Here is a 16,903-nt window from a genome sequence, read left to right as displayed (position 1 = left end):
GAGAATTTTAATTTAGTAACTCTTAAATTCTGAAGTATGTATTTTTCACATGTTCTAGAAAATAATATCTAGTAGTTTTAATTGAAGTTCCTGTGATTTTAAAAAGGTAGAAAAAAATTTTTCATTGAGTACCTTTAGAACATTTTAAAGTCACTTCATTTTTATTTTTAAAGTTAATTGTATGGATTTATGTGATGTCTGTGATAGAAGTTAAATCAGACTATTCAAGTCAACAGGTTTTGGAATAAGAAGTCTAGATTCTTAAAGTAGGCTGATAGTTTTCTTCAAAGGAAACATTTTTCCTTTCTTTGTTTTCCTCCAAAGAAAGACAACTGTATATATGGAAATGTACTTTCCTAGAACCATATTGGCTTATTTTACTGGCCCTGCCTTGTGACTGAATAAAAAATTATGTTGCTGTTTCCTAAATATAAAATTATTATATGGACATTTATTACATAAAAGAGAGATGTTATTGTTTCATAAATGACAAATTCAGAAGTATTTGAAATTGAATGACATCTCTTGGTTAGTTGAGTTTGTTTTTTAAAAGACTCTGTCTACGAGTGTCCCAAATTGTTTTTATATTGACCAATATTGAAGGCAGGATTGAGAGTTGTGTGTGTCAAGAATTGAACAGAGTTGACTAGATTCAGTTGTCAATAAAAGTTGCCAGTAGACTTGACAAATATCAAAGAGAAATTTTACATTGTCTTGGGGGAAAAATTCATGAATGGTAAAAACTGATTCTATTATCTTATTTTTAAATAATATATTTAAAAATATTGAACTTTGTCTATATAGCCAAAACTTTTTGTGTGAATCATATTTGCTAAGATTGTTAGTTATTTACAAGTCTCTGAAAAGGGTTTCTGGTAGGTCTTCTGCTTTTTATCAACATAATCTATGGGTACTCTTTCTTTCTGCTGATGTGATTCATTAGTAATATAATCTGTGGGCTTGCAGAACCGTTAAGATTAACTGTGTTAACTGCATGCAAAATGTGTGATTGATAAGTACTAACACTCAGTTTTTATGATTCTTTTTATTTCATGCGCCATCATTCATTCTTCTCCTATATTGTACATTTGAAATTAAATCCCATAATATGAAATTCGCTTCATTTCCATACAATCCTTATGCCATTTGTGAAATGCTGCTGCCCCTTTGGTTTTTCCTGGTCCTTGTGCAACTATACGCGGACTGGCTCTCTCGCTCTCCTGCAGACCCAGCCCTCACTCTTCCTCCTATCTCCTTCAACAAACTTACACAGGCACAAACATGGGACAACTCTAGCTACAGTGTTCCATCTGAAGGAGACAGTGACAATGGTAGGTGGTTTTATACCTATTCTTCAACGTGCTTATTAAGCCAGTGACTATACCGAACATTTTCTTCTGTGTGGCCAAAGATAGGATATTCACCTGCATGCCTGATCTAAGAAATAACAAGTAAATCTGGAAAGTGAAGTCAGAAAAGTGCATGTTGGATTGTTTCCTAGAAGTTTGTCAAACTACACATAATTATCTTGATTATATTGAATTTTGGGAGGACTTTGCAATGATTTCTTCTCTGCCGTTTCTGCCTGAGTTTTTGGTTTATTTGCTTGTTTGCAAAAATTTGGAGTTTGCACATTTAGATTATCTCTGCTTCCTCCTGTGTCTGAACTAAATGCTTTTATAATTTGATCTTTTATTATCTATGCATATCATGAGATTTTTTAAGGTAATTAAGACACAGTGTCTAATCCATCAGTGATACTGAAAATGATGTTAACTTTGAGAAATTTCTAAAAGTAAAGAGAAATAACTGCCTTCTTTATCAGCAAAGTATTTGCACAATTTGGCTTTTGTTACCTTTTAACTTTTTAGGTACACAGGTATATAGGTATACAGTGTTCAAGAATAGCAAATGACCTGAGAATAAAGTATTCAAATAAAAAATGGAAGACACCTAGCTTCATATAATATATGTAGCACATTATATATATATATATATGTAGCACATAATATATATATATATTAAAAATTTGCTTTGATTACGGTCCAAAATTCAACCAAAAATGCTTTTCCAGTTTCCTTATGTAGAAGGATATAAACTAAAGAAGCTGTGCTATCTGTATTCACATGAATATATTTTGGAAGGTTAAAATTTTATTATTTTATAGATTTTTAAATATTTTAGCTGAAAATAAGTATGATTAAACAACTGAAAGAAAAATTCCTCTTTATGTCATTTATTTTAAATTCTGGAAGTTGAAGAGGACTGAATGGAAACTTTCTTGATGAATAATTCCTTTACCTAAAAATCAGAAGAAGAGGGTGAGGCATTTTTGTTTTCAGAAAACATCGCTATTTTTGGGTCTGATGTTGTTTAAAGGAAATAAAGGCTAGAATGAAAGATTTATGTGTGATTTGGTATTTCCTTAGGAGTGATATCTGAAACCAAAGGCCTTTCCCCCCTTTTTTAAGCTGGGAAAGATTTAGGTATCTTGCATAGCAGTAGAATTTCTATCCCTGTAGATGAACCAGTTAAAGCCAAGGTGAGGTAACACCTGGGTCATACTGTTGGAGGTGCAGTGGGGACTCACCCAGGGCTCCTAACTGCCTACATGTATTCATACTACAGATGCTTACTGAGGACTCTATGCAAGCTTAATGCCAAGTCACCCTCTTTTTATTAAAATCCCCAGATTTCCACAGAAAATAATCATTGTGAAAATTTTTCTAAAAATAAATAACTTTGCAGTATGCTTGGTATTTTTTACATGAGTGAATTCCAGTGCTCTCCCACAACAATAGTAGAAGGATTGTTTTCAATGTTCATGTGGTTTAGTCAGTCACATCAGATGGTCATTATATATATGCAGTGCAATTTGTCTCTTTATATTCCCTGTGCAGAAATCTTTTTTAGATATCTGTGTAGGTTCTCAAATCTTTTCCATGATACTCTTCATTATCATTTTGCTAAACTATACTTTGTCATTTGAATACATTTTCAAACTAAATAAGCTACACTGTCTGTATTCACACAAGTACACAAGCTAATGTTACAAGAGATAAACAGTGTTCGTTTTGTTAGTCTTACTGATTCTTCAAAGTAAGAGAGCCTATTCTGCTCTGCAGCCTCTCTGGGCATTTCAGTGCTGATTACTACATTGTTTTTATTTGCTTATATTTTCTCCATTTTCTGATACCTGCACCTATTTGAACCCTTGTAAATTATGGCATCTTACTACCAACTGGACCTAGCATATTAAACTTGCTTTCATTTATAATATTTAATTACTGTTTTTTGTAAAGTTGGCATTTTTATGCCCTTTTCATTGTCTAGCTTTGTATTAAAATTCTATTTTATCTAAATTCTTTCCATTATTTTGTTCCAGATATATCTCATTTTAAATAACTCATTCTTCAAAGAAATTTAAAAAAACCCAGGGCCTCCCTGGTGGTGCAGGGGTTAAAGACAGCACTGTCAAGCTACTGCCAGCCATGACAGCACTAGTTTGATCCTGTCTGGCCAGGGTGCTAACCCACATGGCACAGCAGACCTCTCCTTTCTCGCCTACTGCTCCCCTTAGCAAGTATATTTCAGTAGATCCACCTGTTCTGCTCCCCACTCTCTCTGGTGAATCCTCTCACCCTCCCCTGCACCTCTGGCTTATACCCCAGTTCTTGTATATATAAATAAATAAATCTTTAAAAGAGAAGTTTTAAAAAACCCTGCAAAATGGCTGCAAGCTTCTTAGAAGTTTGAATTCCTATAATCCGTCAAATTCTACCTCTTAAGAGGAATGGAGGAAGCAGTGGAAGTGTGTCCATAGGTCTTTAGGCCTGTTCATCCTTAGGACTGGATGGACAGTTGGTTCAGTTTGTTCTCAACTTACAGACTTGAGCACTCCTTGGCCTGTGTGCTGTCTTACTGCTCTGTGTCTTTCATGCCATTCTTCCTGCATTCTGAAGCTAAAGTCATTCATACCTTCTTTGGAATTATTTTTCTTTTCTCATTAGCAAGATGTTTTTGGTACCTAATTTATATTTATTGAAAATTTATCCTTGAATTAACACTGGAGAATGAATGAACAGACATGTCAACCTTGGGCCAGTTTATAGTCATCTTCTTGATTTTTTTAATAGTCATTTTGCACTTGCATGTATACTTTTACCCATTACAAATAAAATGAGGCACCTCAGACTGAAAGGGGTATTTCAGTGGTATTTTAAATCTGGGCATTTAAAAAACTATTTGTGCCTATGCTCATATTCATAGATACTAATTTATTTGGTGTACTATGGGTCTATGTACTGATATTTTTTTTAATTGCTCTTTATGTGATGATGTGAATTTCAAGTAAGTTCACTTGAAACTAAACTGCCCAAGACCATAGAGAGGAGATTTGAGCATCTTGAGCACAGAAAATATATCTAATGCATTTTGAGACTTCAGAAGGCAGTAAGTAAATGTGCTGGTCAGATTTCTAATTCTCTTTAAGCTTGAATCAAAAACATATGATTTTTTTTCAAAGTCACTATAATGCTGCCCTCGAATTTGTATAACTTACAAATCACACTCAGTCCAAGTTCTTAACTTTCAAGAAGAAATTGAAAGCTAAATTTTAAAACCTCATGTGTCCACAGAAAAGATATCACTTCTCATTGAGTTAAATTTAGGGAATAAAATTTAATATTTATAGGCTGAAACTTTCTGTATGAAGAGTGCATTTGTGTAATTAAGTAAGTAGCATTTCAGGCAATTTTTAGATCAGCAGACTTACTTTGCTTAACTAAAAGATACTCTTACAACAATTAGAGAAATGCAATATCATTTAATACCCACTATGTACAAGACATGATGCTCATTACCATGGGTACAAGTGAAAATCACTGCTCTCATGGGACTTTTATTTTATTTTATTTTATTTTTACTTTTATTTTAGAGTCAGACCTAGAACTGAACTTTAGAACATTTTTCAAGATAGGAAAAATTCAGATCATCAGGGTAAGATAATCTCCACAAAGATACTGTCAAATTAGACTGATCTTTGAATGAAGGAATTTTTGAAACATTGGTTTCATATATTCAATCAGCAAACTACTTTGTGGGTAAAGAATAGAAAGTATAATAGAAACAGACATATACTTTAGAATCATAATGAGGAAAAGGTCTATAATGTAAGACAGAAAGTGGTAAGTGCCCTGGATAAAGAATTTGTACATTCATAGGAGATAGACAATCCTCGATCAGGGAGAAGGATGAGGAGGAGGATAGTAGAGGAGTTAGAGATGTTAGAAAAAGCTTTGGAATCCGACCTGTGCCTGTAATGATCAGTTTGATATTCTGCATAAGCATCTTCATAAGTCCCTGCAGGGTCTCTGCTTAGACATTTGCTGAATAGATTACAAATATGAGCAGTCTTTTCTGTTGTTTTAACGTTATTTTTTTTTGAAACATACTAATTAAACAGTAAAGCATGACTTATTTCTTCCTGCGTCTTGTATAGCCTGACTCTTTGTCTTTTCCATGTCTTCAACAAGTATATATGTGTTCCTGTGTGCGCACACACATCTCTGTCTCTCTTTTTCTTTTCTTACTATATTTAAATCAGGATGGCATTTAATTTAAAAAACATGTACTAACAGTGCTGCACTTTTAATATTGTCATGTAGCCTCAGGTTAAATTTTTATTCTACTGAAATAGGGAGTTAAAATTGAAACTGAGTTAATGATTTAGTGACATGAAACTAAGGAAAACCAGAATAATTCTTCAATAGATCAATTTCCTGAAGCTCTGGCCCAGAGTGTTCACTGCATTTATTAAACATGACGTGAAAGAAAACGTTAAAAAAAAAAAAACAAGCTTAGCTAATGTAATGAGAATTATCATAATGTCCCATGCAAATTATTCTGCCATGACAAATGCATGTACTCCGCAGATACATTACTAGCCTAAAGTTGTTGTTTTTAAATTCTCATATATTCCACAATAATTAATATATTTAGAAAACTAGTAATATTACAGTAATAACTTCTAATTTTACACACAGTTGAAGTATTCAACTCAGTTCAAATGTGTTTTTACACTTTTTAATTACTTTACATTCATAGAGAAAATACTAAAACATGAATTTTGTGTTTTAAGATGCATAGCGCCACCAGAGAATTAAAACCCAGACACCACTGCATATCTTGTTTTCTCACATAGGGCTCTAACAAGGCGTAGATACTTGAATTGTGTGCTGTTTAACAAAAGCCCATGGTTAATTTAACTTCCTGATAGTTTCATATTCAGAATAAAATCTGCCAATAAAAACATATTGAAAATATTAAACATGCAGTATTAGATAAGATTGCCCCCAGAAAAAAAAAGCAAAGGAAAATAAAACCTCCAAAGAAAACATTACGTTTGTTTCAGTGGTGTTGGGGCGCCCCCTTGCCAGCTAGTGTGTGTATTATTCAACTCTCCACATTCCTTGACTTTTTTGGTAAATTTGGTAGACTTCTTTTCTTTGGGATGTGGGTTATTTCTTGAGTTTACGTTTAAAATTTTAACACAGGGCCTCCCTGGTAGGGCAAGGGATTAAGACATAACCTATGAAGCAATCCGCAGCCACTGCAGCACAAGTTCTATCCCCAGCCAGGGAGTACCCACATGGTGCAACAGACCTCTCCTGACTCACCCACTGCTCCCCTCAGCAGTGTATTTGCCTGTTCTGTTCCCTACTCTGTCTCTGGTGGATCCTCCCACTCCCCCCAGGCCTCTGGCCTGTACCCCAGTTCTTGTATGCATAAATAAATAAATCTTTAAAAAAATACAATTTTAATACAATTTTACATTTTGCTACATTTAACTGGGTAGTTTTTTTTGTTAGGCTAGAACTGATGTAGAGGCAAGTTTAGTGTGTTTCCAAGCTTCCTATTTTGTCAAACTTTTCTTCATTTCCCTTTGCTCTATGAACCTCTCATCTCTCCCTGCTGAGACTTCCTTTGCTGACCTTGCCTTAATTTTTGAAACAATTGGTCTCACTTCCTGTGGGGTTTGGTTTTGCTGGACCTTGGTGACAGCCCGTTGGTGACATGCCATGGTTGGCTTTTTTATTGCCTGTGACTTCAGTGGGTGGCTTGAGGCAGGCCCCGATCCCAGGCTATATCCCCTCTGAGGGTGTTGTGTACATTAGATTATCCTGTTTCTCCTTTAACTATATAAATCAAGTGTTTATTAAAATGTGCAAATTTTCTGATTTTCCAATAGTGCATAAAAGTGCTGATTCAAATATCCTAGAAATGATTCAGAAAGAAGTGTTTATTTTAAATATAAATGTTTCTTTGTGCCAACATGTGCCAGGTACTCTATAAAGGCCTTTTTTCCCTTTTCTGTTATAGTGTTTCTAAGACCTCAGAGAAATTTGGAATCTATAGACCCTCAGTTTACAATTCGGAGAAAAATGGAACAGCTGAGAGAAGAAAAAGAATTGGTGGAACAACTCCGTGAGGTATCCAGGAAATATGTTACTGAGTAATAATTTTCAGAGTGGAAGCAGCAATTTATATTTTTTTGTGATATTTCTTTTTCTTAATTTTTAAAATTTTTTTTGGATTTATTTTATTTATACAAGAGCTGGGGTACAGGCCAGAATTGCGGGAGGGTGAGAGGATTCACCAGAGACCGAGCGGGGAGCAGAACAGGCAGAAGGACCGAAGTACACTGCTGAGGGGAGCAGCGGGCGAGACAGGAGAGGTCTGCTCGCCATGTGGAATTCTCCCTGGCTGGCCAGGAATCAACCGGCGCTGCAGAGGCTGCGGACAGCTTCAGAGCACTGCGCTCAACCCGCTGCGCCACGGGGGAGGCCCCAGCAATTTATATTTTTTAAGCAGACTTTTAAGCACAGCACATACAACTAGTTTCAGTTCATTGACATTAGTTATTATAGACAACACATCACAAATTGCTAACAGATTGTTTATGTTCAAACAGAAATACCATAGCTGTGAACTAAAAGAGAGCACAAGAAAACTTGGAGGAGATAGATCATATGTTTTATCTTCTTTCACTAGCAAATGATTATTGACTGCTGACTCCTGTGCACCATGCAGTATTCTAGATGATGGCTAGAGGAGAGAATAAAAAGGTCTCTGTTTTTCTGAAGTCTGCAGTCAGTTAGGAAGAAACAGTAAATGAGATGGAAGCAAATAAATATGCAATTTTAGATAGCAGCAAGTTCTACATATGAGCAAGCGACCTTGTAATTTAGAGTTAAATTAAGATTTGTCAGCTTCTTTGTTGTTACAGTTCATTTGTGGTTTAGCAGGTTGTCAGGAAGAAAGGATGAAAAACACCAGAGCCTCTTCCCAGCACTTGCTGGTTGATTCAGCAATTACACCAGGAGTCACACTTCAGTCATTTACCTAGAGTATTTATTTGGAAAGTGAACTTTCAGAGATTTGTGAAAGTAACATCAGAAGCTGAGCTGTGCTTCTCAAAGTGTGAAATAATTTCATCTTAATGCCTGGATCCTTCTGATTACTGAAGTTTCAATTTAGTGATAAAGTGAATAATGTCAAGTGTATTACATTAGTGAAAACATCAGAAAAAGGGCAGCTCAGCAAGACAGAAAATTTATAGACAAAAACACTGAACTCCAGCTAAACACGCCATAAAACTGTGACCCACCCTTACCCATGCCAGCAAAGACCCCACCCCTGCTGGCATGGGGTCAGAGAAGGCCAAGCCAGAAGCCAGGAATCCCACCCCCTCTGCCCCTCGCCTAGCTGGGAATGAGTTCATCTCCTTCCTTGGCATCAGTGGAGACTAGATGGGGAACCTGTATTTCCACCCCCCAGACAACTGAGACCAGGTGCAAATCCACTCAGCAGTAACAAGGTGGTAACCCCCTTTCCCTACTGTAGCGTATCCAAAAAAGCCAGTTAAAATAGAAGCTTTAAAAAGATCCAGAGTCTCATGACACAAAAATGTCCAGTTTTCAGCCAAAAATCACTTGTCCTACCAAGAACCAGAAAATCTCAAACTGAATGCAAAAGGCAATCAAGAGATGATATCACAGTTATGGCAGAGATTTTAAAGCAAGCATGATAAAAGTGACTCAAAAACTAATTATAGACTTGGTTAAACACAAAGGAAAAAAATAAAAGAAACACCCCAGAAAAAAAAAAAAAAAAAAATCTTAGTAAGGAAATAGAAGACCTGATGGAATCGAATGGAAATTTAGAACAGAAAACTAAATTATTTAAAATAAAAAGCCTGGAGGGATCCCTGGTAGTGCAAAGGGTTAAGACACAGCAATCTGAAGCTATACACAACCACTGCAACATGAGTTTGATCCCAGCCAGGGAGCTACCCACATGGCGCAGCAGACCTCTCTTGTCTCGCCCGCTGCTCCCCTCAGCAGTGTATTTCAGTCAGTCTGCCTGTTCTGCTCCCCACTCTGACCCTGGTGAATCCTCCCAAGCCCCCTCCCCCCTGCCATATTTGGCCTGCACCCCAGCTCCTGTATGCATAAATAAATAAATCTTAAAAAAAAAAAAGCCCAGTGGATGAGGTTAACAGCAGAAAGGAGATGGCAAAGTAGAGTATGAATTGACTAGAAGAAAGAACAATAGAAATCACCTAATTTGAACAACAAAATATAAGGGATTGAAAATAATCCTCAAGGACCTGTCAGAATGTAACAAAATAGTAACATTTATGCCAAGGGAGTTTTGAAAGGAGAAAGATGGAGCTGAAGAATACTTGGATGTAGGAGAGAAGAGGGTGTGGCTATAAAATGGCAACATGAGCTATCCTTGTGATGCTGAAAATGTTCTGTCAATAGTGTCCCAGTTATGATATTGTAGCTACTTTTGCAGGTTGCTACCTGGGGAGGAGGGTAAAGGGTACATGGGATTTCTTTGAACTATTATAATTGCATGTGAAGTAATAGTTATCTAAAAACAAGTTAAATTTTGAGAAGAGGAAGAAAAATTTCTCAGCTAGAATATAATCTAAGAGAAAAGCCTCCCTTTATCTTCTGCTCCTTGCAGCCTGGCTGAACTAGCTAGATTTTGGTTTTTTTTTTTTTGTTTTTTTGTTTTTTTAAAGACTGATTGATTGATTGATTGATTGATGCCAGCACTTGGTACAGTCAGAAGCGCGGGAGAGTGAGAGAATTCACCAGAGCCAGAGCGGGGAGCAGAGCAGGCAGAAGGACCAAAGTACACTGCTCAGGGGAGCACATGGGTGGCAGGAGAGGTCTGTGCGCCATGCGGGACCCTCCTCCAGTGGCTGGGGAGCATCCGGGGACCGAACCGGCGCTGCAGAGGCTGCGGGCAGCTTCGCAACCCAGCGCTCAACCGCTGCGCCACCAGGGAGGCCCTGGATTTGGTTTTTATTTAACTCATTCTGGTTTTATATCTTCATGGTCAAGACCAAGACAGCATTGAACTAAAGAGTTATTCCATTATTTCTTTTAATCCAATTAATTAAAAATGTTAAACACAGCTCAACAATTTTTTCTACAGAAGTTTTCCTTTATATCTTTGGAGGAGATGTATCAGTAAATAATGTCAGTGTTTTCCAGGTGCTCTTATCCTTTTCCCCCATAGCAAAATGGGATATCAGAATTCATAAACAGCTGTAATGATACTTTACTCTCAGTTGCCTGACAGCCGTTGTCTTGCTTCTCATTGTCCCCACAGAGCATCGAGATGAGGCTCAAGGTGAGCCTGCATGAGGACCTGGGGGCTGCGCTCATGGACGGCGTGGTCCTCTGCCACCTGGTCAACCACATCCGCCCGCGCTCCGTGGCGAGCATCCATGTCCCTTCACCAGCAGTGGTAGGTCACACCACATAAAGGGAAACGAGGTTTTACATAAAACAAACTGTTCTTTATAACATGGGAGCAGTGTTGCTGGTTTTAGCTGCCAGTAAGATCACCAGGACTCTGCTCAAACCCTTTTGGGCCATGTTCAACTAGAAAAGCAGAAAAGGAACAGTCTGAGGGAAGTAACATTTTCATTGTAAAAAGATTTAAAATTAATATGTAAATGACAGAAAAGCATTTATTTCAAATATAAGGGAAATCATGTTAGAGAAATAATGGCTGGTTGGAATGCTAGCTTTAAAACTCTAAGGACATAAAGATTCATTTCTCACACAGGGTTATTTAAAAAATGAGATGTCTTTTCAGAAACTTTTTTTCAGGTTGGTAACTTTTCTTCTAAATGGAATCTTTTCCATTTATTAGTCAGCAGGGATAGCTCTGGAAATATGTGGGTTCTGTGTAAAATCATGACTATTCTATCAAGCGAGAGGTTGATCAGCCAGTTATTAATTCAGCAATTCTTCAGTCACTCTCTGTGTTCAGGGTTCATCGGAAATACTGAGGACACAAAGGGATGGTGCTTCTCAACATTCTTACCTTCCTTGTAAAATAAATAAGGCTGGCCCATGGGATCCTTTCCTGTATACCCCAGGATGTTACCATCCAGAAGAGAGACTGCAGAATCAGTTCCATGATCATTTAAATGAGGGTGGGGGAATCAGAGATAAGCTTGACTTTGGAGCCTACATAGGATTGACATAAATAGAAAAGAAAGAAGTCTATCTGTCTATACTATTTGTTATTCATTAGGAGAGACAGAAGAGTTTAGGGACTAAAGAATGTAGGGTTTGGATTCAGATTCCAGATCTGCTTATAAGCTGTATGACTTTGGGCAAATTATTTTATCTATCTGTGACTTCTTCCCCCTCATGGGAGTGTTCTGGTGAGAATGGGATGTGCCATATGTGCCATACACACGAGTGTAAGTCATTGTTATCATTAATATTTATGGAGCAGATTCTCAAAATTCAGAGCCTGATTTCAAGATACAATATTCATAAAATACTGTATAGTAGGTGTGTTGAGTGTAAACCTCACATGAAATCCCTCTGCTTCCTGCCCCCATACCTCTCCCCAGTAAAGCGTCATGGTGGTGATATTTGTTCTAGTTTCTTTTCTCTTAGTAGCAGGAAAAATTAGCTGATGAATCTATTTGAAGAGCCAGTTTCCTTTTTTTAAGTTATTTTTGATAAACTTGATAAGCCATATAACAAATTCTCATGTAATTATTTTTCCAAAATTATAAGAGAGAAACTGTGTCTTCTTAGTCTCCAGTTTGTATGTATTGATGTAATTTTCATTTCTGAGATGTAAGAAGACACTATGAATTATGTGTACATATATACATATCTTGTTAATTCATTAGAAAAAATAATATGTTCGTTTAGAAACCTTTTGGTTAATAATTTTTTTTTCTTTAAAGAATTGAAAAAAAATAATGGGAAATAACTCCAGTTTGGAGAAAAGAGGAAACAGAAATGCAGGCAGAAAAATCAATCATTCTTTGTCTCACTATCCAGGAAAATCATTGCTAGTATTTTCCCTGCCATTCTACTAGCATTTTTCTACATTTAAGTTGTGCTAGAATTATGAATTTATCATATGCACTTTTCAGTACTTTTAAAATTTATCAAACCCTGAGGATTTCCCCACATCATTAAAATTCATCTTAATAACAGTAACATTTTAAATAATGTAATTAATTATGTTATAGCTTTCCTTTTTAGGAATGCTGGTTCTTTGTAAATATTTACTAATCAAAAATTCTTCAGTGAGTGTCTTGAAGCCCCTTGGTCAGGGTGTAGATGGAGAATCTGCTCCCATCTCTAGTCTGTGCTATTACCCTAGACTCTAGCATTGCACAGGCTGATCTCTCCTGGCCAGAAAGCTGCTCCCCACCCTGCCTCCAAATCTCCTCACCTTAGAAGACGCCAGCTCATTTCTCCTGCACATTAGTATCTGCAGGAGGCAAGTCATTCTCAGTCTTGGACTTGCTTGTCTTTTCCTTATAGCCACCTTGCCACAACTGAGACCCATTCTATACTGGGCTACAGTTTCCTTCCACTTATTCATATTTCCAACTGAACTAGCTAAGTGGCTATGAGAATTGTATTTTCCCATTCTACGGGCGTATCTTTAGCACCTTGTAGTATGTCTGATACAAAGAAAGTACTTAATAAATATGATCTTATCTGCACCATCCGCAATACATGACAGGGTCTTTCCTACCAGTGTTATTGCCAACATTAAGCATTCCAACTTTTCATTCATGAAACTAATTATTTTCCATTTACTTTTATGTCAAACAGAAGGAAAAACAGTGTTAAACAGAATCACTGTCATGGTCAATATGCTAGGAGCCTTAGGAAGAGGATGTCCTCAGTCTTTGACAATTTGCATTGGTATCCAAGTTGATATAATTGGTGTATTTTTTTTTTTCCTTTGAGTAAAGGTGAGGTTGAAATTCTAACCATTGTGTTGGTAACAAGTGCTTTTCTAGCTGAAATTAAGCAACAATCTGAATGGGTCCTCCCTCACTTCCAAAAACAGGAAATCTTTATGTTGCTGAAACACATTTTGGGCTGGCCTGCAGATTTTGAATGGTGTTGGGTGTCTTTGGAGTGTCAGAACAAGACCCTCCCCTAAATCATAAGTAGATGACAGAAGATAATGGGCTCAGAGGATCAGAAAGACAAATACTATAGTCATAGTATAATGAAATGACTCTCATCCTAGCTGCCTGACCAGGAACTATTCTCCCAGTATCCCCTTGTCACATTCCCTTAAGCAAGCAGACATCCATAAATGTCTATTCCTTCTCTTTGCATGAAGTCAGGGGTGGGTAAATTCACCCAAACAACTTTTTGGCCCATCTGTGCAGGGCTCATGTTCAAGGGCACCATTTCCTCTGGAGCCAAGATGGAGCAAGTTCGCTTAGCCTCCAAACTAATTTGTTCCACGTGGTATCAAGATCACTTTCTTTCCTTTTTATGGGTGGGAGGCTGGGGAGAGGAATAGGGGGAGTCTTTTTTTCCCCTAATAGAGCATGTACAAATTTGGGTTTGGTGTGATTGGTTTGGGGCCCTGTGAGATGGAATTTGTCACTCCACTCTCACTTGGTATTAACGGGAAGGTCAGTCTTTGTGGAATGTCACTCCTACTCCTCAACTTCTAGCATGAGTGGTGCTTCTTACTTATTTTTCAAAGAAAATGATAGTGGACTCTTAAAATCTAGCATGAACACTGAAATGTGTGAATAAGATGTATCTGGCATGCGTCCCACATCTTAGAGGTCATCTGGTCAGGTTCAAGTCAGTTGTGAGAGGCCCTTTGTTAAGCCCTGTGCATCCTACCATTGTCAGTGTATTACTTCTTTCTAATTAAGGTGATAGCTTTGGTGGGAAGACATTTAATTGCCCTAGTGAATTTAATCCTTCATATAGAAACATATTTGCTGATGTGGGAAAGGATGATGTTTATGGTGTATTTTCAGGTGAGCTAAAATACTACTGTTTACACAATAGTATGTTCCCATAAAAATTGTGAGTGCACAGATAGGTGTGTGTATGTGTGTATACCCACAGAGAAACATACATACTCAACATACATATATGTGTGCATACATGTATGCAAAAATTTTATGTATATACACATATTTGTGTATAAGCTTGTATAGACATACACACATGGGTACACACCATTTTTGCATAAATAGAATCCAAAATGTTAACAGATCTTATATCTATTTGGGTATTTCTGGTTAGTTTTTCTTTTGTTTACTTATGTTTTTTTTCCTCCAATAAGCATGTATTGCTTGTATAATTTACAATTTAACCAGTTTAGCACCCTAACTACTCAATGTTAGAGGACTGGATAAAGAAGATGTGGTATATCCACACAATGCAGTATTACTCAACTCTAAGAAAAGATATAATGTTCCCATTATTGCAAAATAAAGACAAATATTGAATGGTTTCATATATAAGTAAAATAAGGAACCATAGCAGATTTATTGACAAAACAAAATAATTATAAACTTACAAACATTCATAAACAAAGTGAGGTTTCTAAGGCTGGGCAGGAGAGGGAGGATGGGTTGAAGAGGTTTAAGGGTTGGTGGTGGGAAAAAAAAAGAAATTCTGTGTTATTAGAGGGGAAAATTTAGCATTATATTCAAATGATTTCTCTTTTAATAATTCATTATTTATGCATATTTCCATTTATAGCCCAAACTTAGCATGGCAAAATGCAGAAGAAATGTGGAAAACTTTTTGGAAGCATGCCGAAAATTAGGAGTACCAGAGGTAACTTCAACCTTAGTCCAAATAACCATGTTTTAGTAAAACAATTTTTTAACATATTTGTTTGAACCCACTGAATGCATGTACAGTTTCATACATCCTTCTTAATCTCAATTTTTCTTGAGGAACAGCATTTATAAATTTTTAGTTTAAATTGCTCTATTGCAGTGAGGTTAAGATGATTTTAATAGTATATATCAAATTCTCAGGAAAAAGGGGAATATAATTTCTTTAAGATTTTGAAATAAATGCAAATTTCCAACCTCAAAAAAAAATTTAGTCAACTTTATTTTCTATTACAAGAGCAAAAGTTACTGAGGCTTCAGTGAGCCTCTGTCACGTCCTTTAGGGTAGAATTTTGGAGCTGATGGAATTTTTCCCCAAAGCTCTTAAGCGAAGCTAACCTGTAGTTGTCTATTTGTTGATTTGCATTCCCTGAAGCTTCATTTTGTGGATCAAAAATATCAGCATTTGGAATATTACAATTTTTGTCATTATCAACATTAGTTGATTATCAACATTATTGATCATCAACATTAGTAACAATGTTTTATGGTGTTTTATCATTTGTTAGTTATTTGTATTTGTATTTTCCCCATTAGTCCATTGTAAATAAACTTGACAATTCCCCTTTAAAGCCAGCCCAAAAGTAGTTTGCTACTTTTTTTATCTCCCCAGCTAAACCTCAAAGTCAGCCTCAGTCAGATGGCTAATTTGGGGCTTTTAATGAGGACTTGTAGTCAGCAATGCAAATTATTTCTTCAGGAGACAAAAAGCCAATCCATTGAGAATTTGGGGGTAAAGTGAGACATTTATCATGATGTGCTGAACAGAAATTATGTTTATTGTTTCCTTCTATCATTTCTAATGTTACAGGGATAAGGTAACTACTTTGTCAGGATAAGGTGATTCTGAGTATGTGAAGGAATTAATTACATTTTCAATGTAATTAATTGTGGAAATTGAAAAAGGCTTTTTCTCCCTCCCCTGCCTTTTCCCCTCCTCCCCCTCTCCCTCCCTGCTTCCCTTCCATCTCTTTCGATTCCTTAGCTTAAGGAGTTTGAAGATAAGAGGTGACTGTGGGCTTCTTATCTTATTTGAGGAAAATAATTATTAAAGCATCTGTAAGTCAGATCTATAGCAATAAAAAAGGTTTGCAAATTCATTTTTTAAGAGTGTAGTCTTTATACAATGGACTAAATGTCTTTGTGACCAATTCAGATGTCTTTCAACATTAATCTGTGTGTCTGTATTGCACGTGTACATTTCAATATTGTTTATACATTCTTAACTACAACTGTTTGTGAAAATTCTTTTTTTTAATATCTAAAAGGGGAGATTTATTTAAAAAGGCAAGACGACGACGCATGCACAGATACAGCAGACAGGAAGAACTGCTGTGAAAATTTTATACACATACTTTTTTTCATGATTTGATTCTGTCACAGGCTAATATTTCCTATGTGTAAATCAAGTTATCATAACAAGTTTCACATGGTAAATTATTCGTGTCTGTACTAGAAAGCACTGATGAGTTATGACCTAATCCCCTGTGATATTTTTAAACTCATCAAAGTTTTCTTGGCTTATGGTGATACAAAATGAAATGGCAATGCTCTTTAATTTGCTTTTAAAGGGAGGAAAGGAAATTAAATTACCATTAAAATGCAGAGAAAAATTTAACAGTTTCTGAATTATGTTCCAGCACTAATGCCTGAAAAGACTGA

The 16,903-nt window shown here is 36.3% G+C and overlaps 1 protein-coding gene across 3 annotated transcripts in view; it reads left to right on the top strand.

Annotated features, from left to right (window-relative positions):
- The window catches only part of LRCH1 (leucine rich repeats and calponin homology domain containing 1), a 189,369-nt gene that overhangs the window by 155,011 nt on the left and 17,455 nt on the right, over positions 1 to 16,903 (top strand). For 2 of the 3 annotated variants that reach the window (XM_037527331.2, XM_037527333.2), the window contains exons 16-18: positions 7,381 to 7,490; positions 10,690 to 10,827; positions 15,102 to 15,179. In XM_037527331.2, coding sequence (XP_037383228.1) covers positions 7,381 to 7,490; positions 10,690 to 10,827; positions 15,102 to 15,179 — 326 coding nt within the window. Of the gene's footprint in view, positions 1 to 1,226; positions 1,332 to 7,380; positions 7,491 to 10,689; positions 10,828 to 15,101; positions 15,180 to 16,903 lie in introns of all 3 variants that reach the window. The other variant, XM_037527332.2, reaches the window with a different exon arrangement.

Source organism: Talpa occidentalis, unplaced genomic scaffold (assembly GCF_014898055.3).
Source record: "Talpa occidentalis isolate TD23 unplaced genomic scaffold, MPIMG_talOcc4v2.1 talOcc4.5, whole genome shotgun sequence".
NCBI classification, from domain to species: domain Eukaryota; kingdom Metazoa; phylum Chordata; class Mammalia; order Eulipotyphla; family Talpidae; genus Talpa; species Talpa occidentalis.
This window is presented reverse-complemented; position numbering and strand designations above follow the sequence as displayed.